Below are 10,523 nucleotides of genomic sequence, written 5' to 3'. Positions count from 1 at the left end.
ATCCTCTACCTTCGAAACGCAAAGTCACATCTTTTTGATTCACGGACCTTTCTGTAGCAAGTGTTTTCACATCGCCCAGAGCAGGTTGCTCTGAAGCAAATCAATTGACTATCCAAGACATCGCAGAACTTTTCCAAGTATCGGGCGATCTTATTCATTAAAGGCTGCACATTTTGGATAAGTAACAGATCCAGTGAACACGCTACTTATGACTTTGAATTGCAGCATCTCTAGGCAGGGACAACTTACTACTTGGACGTGGACAGTTTCTTCACTAGCATTACCGTGCAGTTTGTAACTTTGATTTTTACATATCGTATCTAATACCAGCCATCTCAGAGGGTGAAATGAGCTGAGGAAGGGTACAATTCTGAAAGTCTGCTCCATCTTCTCCATAGGAGCTTGGGGTAATGCTGCAGGATCTGAGAATGAACTGCAAGCACAGCATTACGCTTATGTATTATAAATGCCTTGGAATGTCCATAGTAGGAAATATGAGAAACTTCTGAATGAAGGAGATGGGAAGAACCTTGTCATAAGACAATTTCACCTTCGGACATCTGTTAGACCGACCGGTTTATCAGAGCTTTCTGTGGCACTGAACACCATTTTGTTGAAGCTCGTCTTTCCACGATTATTTGGTAATAACTTGTTAACTTTTTCACTTTTGGAGGCTTTGGCATCTCTTTCCAAATCAGATTGAAAAGAAAAATCACTATGGCTTCGAATGGACTTCCCAGTGTCACCTTTCACTAAATCGCCTTGTTTTCTTGCTGGGCTGGTATTGGACCCTTCTGAAGCATCTACTTGTATGGCCGAAGTACAAAAGCTAAGAATATAACAAAGGCTTCCCCAATTCTGGGCACACTGGGCTTGTACGCTACGGGTAATTGCCTCTTTCACCTCATCTCCGCAGGTTAACAGAATGTTGACCAAGTCAACATAGGGCCTGTAGAAAGAAAGAATAGTTTATTGAAAGATGAATACGTTATATGAGCTAAAAGAAATATTACTGAATATTACACCACATCCCATGGATTCTAATATCAACTATGGCTGTCAGATAACATTTCTTCTAATTTCTATAGATACTTACATAAAACACATATATTGAATTTCCTGCCCTTTTAACTATTGTTTTATTTTTTTATTTCATAAATCAATAGTAGAGAAGAAAATAAGCCACTTTGTAATATATATTAGTATAGAAATCTGCTTCTTTATCTGCCAAAATTGATCAATTATTATGAAAATTCTCAATTCTGGTGTATTCAGTGAAAATAGATTTTCCCATTACTGAAATAAGAGACTGCAGAAATAGGGAGGAGCTAGTGACAGAGCTCCTCCCTCCTCCCCTTCCTGTCTACAGCAGATAGAATCTCATCAGTAGCAGCTCTCATCTCCTATCTCAGATTCAGTGTAACGAGTATCTTAATAATTAAAACCCTGTTCCTCCTATGCTTAGTAGCCCAACAGGTGGCCCAAACCTGTCACTGACAGCCACCTCTGTATGCATGCTCATGCTCAACTCCTGCACTGTGTAAAGCTGCCCACTGGACTCCTGGGCATTTCAGTCAATAAGTTACAATATACATACATTGATTTTCCTATAAAATAATAATAATAATAATAATAATAAAATAATAATAAAACCTGCTCAGATGCTGATATTCTATAACATGAAGTTGATGAGTTGGATTGCATTTTATTAGAGATAGATTCCCTTTAAAGGATTCCAACGGCATCACCTTCATATCTTCTTTAAGAAGAATAGTTAAATTTTCACCAATATCGTGTTTAAAAGTCCTTAAGTAGAATGAGCATAAGAACTGATCTAGTTAGACTAGGAAGATGATCTTTCGTGTTATATGTAAGAAAAACATGTCAACTTGCTGTCCAAGCCCATGGCATAGTCAAGGTTATATATTAATGCCTATGGTAGGGGTTTAAATCCCAAATGTGACAATTGTTCTATCCTAACATCTTACATTTGAGACCAAGGTGAATGTTTTGATTTCGGAACAGCAAATTGGACTTGGATGACTTTGATCTGATATGGGCCTTGGGAAAAATAGTGGACTTGGGCGACTTTGATCTGATATGGGCCTTGGGCAACTTTGATCTGATATGGGCCTTGGGGAAAATAGTGGACTTGGATGGCTTTGATCTGATATGGGCCTTACCTATAAGAACATCCATGGACACTACTACATAGAAATGAGAGCAATAACAAATTACCCACAAGGAAGTGCCCCCCATACTGTCTCAGTAACCAGATAGCAGTTAACCAAATGTTATACACATCTTAGGAATATTGTTGATGGATGTGTTGGAGTGATAAAAATCCTGATAATATATTATTTTTAGCAAATGATGTGTGAAGGCTTCACGGTTTCTTAGCGTCACAACAACAAAAAACAGCCCTAATGCATGACTATTCAGCTATCATTAATAAAAATATCAATTCTACATTTGACATGTATTTGAAATGTCAGATTTATGCTACTAGCTAAAAACTTTACAAGAAGGAATTCCTGAACTAATGGACATAAAATGCTCTTGGCAAATCTATGACGCTTCCTGACCATCATCACTTACTCATGTAACAGAAGATCTTTGAAGTGAATCATCTCCACAATCACTTGGACATTTTCCTTGGCAGCAGAGCAGAGGTCATGCTTGGCATAGCATTCTTTTTGGAGCTGGTAGACCATCTCTTTAATGGCAGGACACTTACGACTGATGCAGCTGAATTTATGTCTTAGACCATGAGCTTTGCATTTAAGGGCATCTTTGATAAATGATTTTCCCTGAAAGACAAATTTTAAATTTTACAATTGTATAATACAATAAGCAATATCTGCATGGCTCGGTCTTTAAACTCATCTAATCGGATGTCATGCATTACATGCAAACCCTAAGACCGATCCTTTGTTACACTTAGCAGTTATCACTCTTGGCAATCATGTATATAGAAAAGAGGGGATATATAGCAATGATCAAAATGGTTTCCTCAATGCTATTGCTTTGTTTGCATCTCAGCACGGTTTACGAACTTTGTGGGAACCCTACTCTTATGCATGACAAAAAGTAGTTCCTCCGCTAAGAAATGTTTTAAACCATAGTGTTTTCAGCTAGTGGCAAAGAGGATGGCACTAATCAGACAGTGGCCCCTGTCCCTAAGGACCCCATGGTAGCCTTAGCTGTCCTCTATAGAATACATTATGTCTGGTGTTTAATTTGTGGTGTGTGTCCTGCTGGAACAGAAGTAGAAATCAAATACCATTGATCTAAATGCCTTAAACAATTTGGATATTTTGCAAGAAATTACAATACTATTAGGAAATCAAATCATGAACTGTCAAACACATGTCTTACATTACCTGGGCATCAAATCTACCGGCATTGTGTAAAAAGGTCATGCAGATTTCATGAAGACCTCGGATCTCACAAGAATTGTTCTCAAAGCATTCAAAGACTCCACATCCAACATCTCCAGCATTCACTAGACAATGTTGAATTTCAGCTGAAACAATATAGAAAACATTTATAAAAACAATTATAATAATAATCTTTATTTTTATATAGCGCTAACATATTCCGCAGCGCTTTACAGTTTGCACACATTATCATCACTGTCCCCGATTGGGCTCACAATCTAAATTCCCTATCAGTATGTCTTTGGAATGTGGGAGGAAACCGGAGTGCCCGAAGGAAACCCACGCAAACACGGAGAGAACATACAAACTCTTTGCAGATGTTGTCCTGGGTGGGATTAGAACCCAGGACCCCAGCGCTGCAAGGCTGTAGTGCTAACCACTGCGCCACCAATTATGACCATATATAAGATTTGCATAAAGAAAATGGATTACAGTGGATTGTAAAATAAATAAAAGTAAAATACTCTACTTTCAATTGACGTTTGGGAGCGTCGCCTGCTTTCTCTGCTTTGCATAAAGAAAAGTGAGTCATACAACAGATTTCAAAAAGAATAAAACAAAAGGGGCATGCATAAAGAGTTTTGAGCCAATTTTCAGGTGCCTAAAAGTTTCATATCTTAGCACAGGCCAATTTTAGTGCAAAAAAATCTGACTTTTAGCTAGTTTACTCTTCTTTAAAAGTCGGCATGGTTAGCTATAGAAATCAGGCTTAAGCTAGTTTTACGATTTGCGACTTGTTAAACTCCCTGCAGTAAGGGTGTGGCAAAAAAGTGGAGGAACAGTTCTGGACAGAAGCGTAATATCTTAAGATGTAACAAATGTATCAAATTTTATGCTAGACTTGGATAAATTTGGCACAAATAACAACATTGAGACCACAATGAAAAATGAATTTAAAAAGCCCCCTCTTCATTTTTTTTTTAATTATGCTCACTTACAGTATTTAGCACTACCATATTCCACAGACATTACTGTCCCCAATGGGGCACACAATCTATACTCCCTATCAGTATTTCTTTATCGGGAAACCCACACAAACATGCGGAGAACATACAAACTCCTTGTAGATGTTGTCCTTGGTGGGATTTGAACCCAAAAGCCCAGCACTACAAAGTAACAGTGCTAACCACTGAGCCACTGCGATGCCCACAATAACTAACTGCTGAAGTGTTCACTAGATACATTAGGTGAGGGGCAGAGATGCTCAAATGTCCTCAAAGTTTACATGATTTATTGGCAAGAGGTGGTATAAATGTGGGGACATGTGGGGACAACAGTTAAGGAAAACAGTAGATAAGATTATATGCCTTTAGAAAAAAGTATCCATTCAGGGTGCATTCATGGTAGGTAGTGATGAAAAGAGTGGAGGATATCCGATATCTAATGCCAATCAGTGAAAGCACGCCACAATTTACAAAATTACTTTTGTTTGAGCAAATATTTAATCATCTATAGCAGTGTTTCCCAAACTCCAGTCTTCACGGACCCCAAGGGTCATGTTTTCAGGATTTCCTTAGTATTGTGGAAGTAGTGGAAGTATCATCAAGGCATCAGGAATTATCTCACCTGTGCAACACTATGGAAATCCTGAAAACAGGACCCGTGGGGTCCGTGAGGACTGGAGTTTGGTAAATACTGATCTATAGTGTTGCGAATTTATATGGTTATGAATGGTTAAGCAATTTGCACACTATATCGACCATTTGTTCTAAGCGCTGGGAATAGAGACTAGAGGTGAGCGAACATTTCAATATATATACAGTACAGACCAAAAGTTTGGACACACCTTCTCATTTAAAGATTTTTCTGTATTTTCATGACTATGAAAATTGTACATTCATACTGAAGGCATCAAAACAATGAATTAACACATGTGGAATTATATACTTAACAAAAAGTGTGAAACAACTGAAATTATGTCTTACATTCTAGGTTCTTCAATGTAGCCACCTTTTGCTTTGATGACTGTTTTGCACACTCTTGGCATTCTCTTGATGAGCTTCAAGAGGTAGTCACCGGGAATGGTTTTCACTTCACAGGTGTGCCCTGTCAGGTTTAATAAGTGGGATTTCTTGCCTTATAAATGGGGTTGGGACCATCAGTTGTGTTGTGCAGAAGTCTGGTGGATACACAGCTGATAGTCCTACTGAATAGACTGTTAGAATTTGTATTATGGTGTCACCTAAGTAAAGAAAAACGAGTGACCACCATTACTTTAAGAAATGAAGGTCAGTCAGTCTGAAAAATTGAGCAAACTTTGAAAGTGTCCCCAAGTGCAGTGGCAAAAACCATCAAGCTCTACAAAGAAACTGGCTCACATGAGGACCGCCCCAGGAAAGAGTCACCTCTGCTTCTGAGGATAAGTTTATCCGAGTCACCAGCCTCAAAAATCGCAGGTTAACAACAGTTCAGATTGGAGACCAGGTCAATGCCAAACAGAGTTCTAGCAGCAGACACATCTCTACAACAAATGTTAAGAGAAGAGTTTGTGCAGCAGGCCTTCATGGTAAAATAGCTGAAAGGAAACCACTGCTAAGGACAGGCAACAAGCAGAAGAGACTTTTTGGGTTAAAGAACACAACAAATGGACATTAGACGAAAGGAAATCTGGGCTTTGGTCTGATGAGTCAAAAGTTGAGATCTTTGGTTCCAACCACCGTGTCTTTGCGCGATGCAGAAAAGGTGAACGGATGGACTCTACATGCCTGGTTCCCACCATGAAGCATGGAAGAGGAGGTGTGATGGTGTGGGGGTGCTTTGCTGGTGACTCTGTTTTGCATTTATTCAAAATTGAATATGCAAATTGCCTCTTCAGAGAAAAAGAGGACTTAAATTCTATAGCGCCACCTGTTGGAAGTAGTGATCCTACAAGTCACAATCAACCCTTTAACGAGTCGTGCAATATGACTTAGGATAAAAGCCAGATCAGTATCTCAATTCTGCATGAGGACTAATTTGGCTAGGTGAGAGGCTATGGACTGGGGTCTAAGGGGTGATGTTTCTCCTTATGGAGAGTGACATACCAGCTCTGGCTTGTCAAGGTAAGGAGGCTTATTCACTGTGCAATGCTCCTCTGGGAATTTTAATATGCAAATTGCCTCTTCAGAGAAAAAGAGAATAAAAGCCAGATGAAAGCCAGAGCTGGTATCTCACTCTCCATAAGGAGAAAAGTCACCCCTTAGACCTCAGTCCATAGCCTCTCACTTAGTCAAATTAGTTCTCATGCTTCGCACTGACGAGCGCCAACAGCCCGAAACACTGTGTCTGCGAATTGATACTCCAAAATTGAAGGCATACTGAACCAGCATGGTTACCACAGTATCTTGCAGCGGCATGCAATTCCATCCGGTATGCGTTTAGTTGGACCATCATTTATTTTTCAACAGGACACAAACACATCTCCAGGCTGTGTAAGGGCTATTTGACCAAGAAGGAGAGTGATGGAGTGCTACGCCAGATGACCTGGCCTCCACAGTCACCAGACCTGAAGCCAATCGAGATGGTTTGGGGTGAGCTTGACTGCAGAGTGAAGGCAAAAGGGACAAGTGCTAAGCATCTCTGGGAACTCCTTCAAAATTGCTGGAAGACCATTCCCGGTGACTACCTCTTGAAGCTCATCAAGAGAATGCCAAGAGTGTGCAAAGCAGTCATCAAAGCAAAAGGTGGCTACTTTGAAGAACCTAGAATATAAGACATAATTTCAGTTGTTTCACACTTTTTTGTTAAGAATATAATTCCACATGTATTAATTCATAGTATTGATGCCTTCAGTTGAATGTACAATTTTCATAGTCAAGAAAATACAGAAAAATCTTTAAATGAGAAGGTATGTCCAAACTTTTGGTCTGTACTGTATATACTATCCTGTCCGACGTAGTTCAATTAATACCGAGCTTCCCACGGCAATTTCACATGTAGAACAGTCACATTAGGAGATGTGACCACTCTACCCGGCCCACGGCGATACACTAAAAGGAGGTAATCGCTCTTGCACTGTATCACTGAGCTGCTGTGAGAGAAGTCAGACGAGTTCATGATGAACTCTGGTGAACTTTTTCACACAGCACTAGTGCCATAAGGGAGATCGCCGGAGCTGAGGGAGCGATTGCCTCCTGTCAGGGTATAGACGGCTGTCACATTAGTGACTGCTCTCAAAGTCATCAGGATCATTGTGGGACATAATGGATTATCATTTTGGTGGACAGGTGAGGAATATTGTGGTTTAATATTTTATTTTTGTTGCAGGAGATGTTGGCGTCAGTGGATTAGGCATACAGTAAGTATGGTTTAATTTAGATTCAATAAAGGAGTCTGTCATTATTTCAAATAAATAACTTTATTCTGGGTGTCTGTGTTTTTTTTAATAATATCACTATGGGGTTAGTAATGGGGGCATCATACATACTCCTCTCCATTACTAACCTGTTGGCTTGATGTCACCTGACAATACAAAGGTGAAATCAACCTACCAGCCATTACCCCACTTGCCACCACTACAGGGCAAGTGGGAAGAGCAAGGCTAAGCACCAGATTTTCCACATCTTATAGATGCTCATTTTCTGGGGTGTCTGAGAGCTGATGTTTTTAGTCTGGAAGGGGGCCAATATCCATGGACCCTTCTTAGGCTATTGATATCAGTCTGCAGCTGTCTGCCAAGTCTTTGCTAGTTATATTTTATAGGGGGACCCTATGTCAATTTTTTTTCTGGAGACCCTCTGTAAACTAGCCAGTAAATGCTAAGCAAACAGCTGTGAGCTGATAGTAATAGCCTGTGAACCTTTATGGCTACTAGCTCCTTCCCAGAATATTAACATCAGCCCAACAGGGCTTTCCCTCTGCTGGTTAAGAAAATTATGCGGGAGACCGTGCAATTTTTTTTAAATTAACAGTTGCTGTTTGGTTATAGCCTATGTAGGTTCATTCTGTTAATGCTCACACATAGGCTGGTTACAGCGTGTGAGTGCGTGCGCATGTGTGTGTGTGTGTGTGTGTGTGTGTGTTTACTTACCGACTTAGTAATGAGGGTGTCTGAGTGACATCTTTTCATTACTAACCCTAGGGCTTGGTGTCAATGACAGCTGCTGACACCAAGCCCTAATCCCATTACCCTGATGCTACTGCATCAGAATGGAAAACAAAGAAATTACATCACCAAACTAATTTTATATATCTTTATTTAGCTCAATAAAGCCTTCATTGCTGTACAAAAACAAATACAAAGCTGCGGCAAAAAGCGCTCCAAAAAACGCAGAAAATGTGCATTTTTGCCACAGGGTTTTTGCTGTCAAGAGATGCAGAAACCTTGCAGAATTTTCTGCAAGCAAATACTCAACGTACTCACATACCCTAAGGCTGGAGTCACACTAATGATTTTAAAATCGGTCCAATTTTGTTCCTGCACAGTCGGATGAGTGTAATGCAAGTGTCATGCATTTTTCATGCGAGTACAATCCAATTTTTAACACCTAGCATCCGATTTACATCTTAAGGCCGGTTTCACATATCCTGATATTTCTGGTACTGGGAGTACCAGAGATGTCAGTGATATATACAATTAGTACAGTGTGCAGCTTTTTGAACATGTAATTAATTATTAAAAGATTATTTTTAAAAAATGGCATGGGCTCCTGCGTAATTTTCTTTACCAGCAGAGGGAAAGCTGATGGCTGGGGGCCGATATTTTTGGCCTGGGAAGGGGGTAATACTCCTGGAGCTACTCAGGCTATTAATATCAGTTCAGAGCTGTTTACTTGTATGCTTAACCTTTACTGGCTATTAAAATGGGGGATCCCCATAACAATTACGTAGGGTCCCCCTATAATTAATAACAAGCAAAGGCTATGCAGACATCTGCGGGCTGATATTAATAGCCCCCCAGGCTAGAAACAGCAGCTCTCAGCTGCCCCAGAAAAGGTGCATCTCTACAATGTGCCAATTCTGGCACTTAGCCTCAGTCTTCCCACTTGCGCTGTAGCTGTGGCAAGTGGGGTGATAGTTAGAGGGGTTGATGTCACCTTTGTATTGTCAGATGACATCAATGTGAAAGAAGGCAGCCAAGGGCAGATGTACATGGGATGAGTGGCATGGAATGCAGTCCCTTGGAGGGCATAGTTGTTATTTGATTTGAGATCTGAATACATTCTTGAGTTTGGTTGAGGCCTGAGTTTCTTCAGGTATATTGTGTGGGATGTCATTAATTTTTGCGTCTGAATTAATGTTGAGGCCTGATCAAGGGTTTGAATTCATTTTGGGGAATAGTGCCATATGGGGCAGCAGAAAACACAGTATTAATGGCAGCATCAAAGAATAGGGGATCTATGTTTCTATAGGAAGTGGTGATGGCAACAGTAATGAGGAGCCAAAGATATATGGGGAGTGTTAGGTGTCGAGTTCCCGTCACTACACAGGGAGAATCTTGAACCATGTCTGCTGTGGTCTCCCTTTCTCCTCCAGCCGCAGTGGAGCCTGCTCAGCGGAGACGTCGGTCCCAGTATCTGGCTCAGGCTGGCTGACCATGTGAAGGACACTTTGGCCACTATACGGAGATTCCCCTCACACTGGAGGAGCTAATAGCTGTGTCCACTCGTATTGACCTCAGTTTTAACGAGCGGAGGTTAGAGCGAGCCCAGTGTAGGCAGAGGTTTCGGCTGGCTCCCACCTTTGCCAAACCTTCGGAATCTCTAGTCCGAGCCCCTGAGTCACATGAGGCCATGGGAGTGTCACGAGCAGGATCTAAGTCCCCGACCGCTCGTGCACTCAAGGTATGTCATGTTTGCCACCAGTCAGGACATCTTGCCACCAGATGTTCCCAGCGGTTGGGGAAATGTCAGCGTCTAGTGGTAGCAGGTGGAGGTACACTAGACACGGTGACGTTTGCCTCCAAATTGTCCTTTAAGGAGACAATTACAATTGGCTCATCCACTCATTCGGTTGAGCTCTGCGTGGATTCGGGGGCGGAGGGCAATTGTATGTCTTCTGCCTTTGCCCAACGTCACGCAATACCCCTGGTGATGCTTGCTTAACCAGTAATTGTACGAGTGGTGAATGGGTCGACTGTTGTGAATTCTGTTATCGAACTCCCTC

At 41.0% G+C, this 10,523-nt stretch overlaps 1 protein-coding gene across 1 annotated transcript in view; it reads right to left on the bottom strand.

Moving 5' to 3' along the window:
- Positions 1-266: 266 nt before the first annotated feature.
- Positions 267-10,523, bottom strand: part of STC2 (stanniocalcin 2) — a 52,672-nt gene continuing 42,415 nt past the window's right edge. The window contains exons 2-4 of the mRNA XM_069761992.1: positions 3,384-3,526; positions 2,599-2,810; positions 267-949 (exon numbers count right to left, since the gene is read on the bottom strand). Of these exons, the coding sequence (XP_069618093.1) occupies positions 547-949; positions 2,599-2,810; positions 3,384-3,526 (758 nt within the window). The 3' untranslated portion in view covers positions 267-546. The remainder of the gene's footprint in view (positions 950-2,598; positions 2,811-3,383; positions 3,527-10,523) is intronic.

This window comes from Ranitomeya imitator, chromosome 4 (genome assembly GCF_032444005.1).
Source record: "Ranitomeya imitator isolate aRanImi1 chromosome 4, aRanImi1.pri, whole genome shotgun sequence".
Taxonomy (NCBI): domain Eukaryota; kingdom Metazoa; phylum Chordata; class Amphibia; order Anura; family Dendrobatidae; genus Ranitomeya; species Ranitomeya imitator.
Note: the sequence above shows the minus strand (reverse complement) of the source record. Positions and strands in the feature narration are given on the sequence as shown.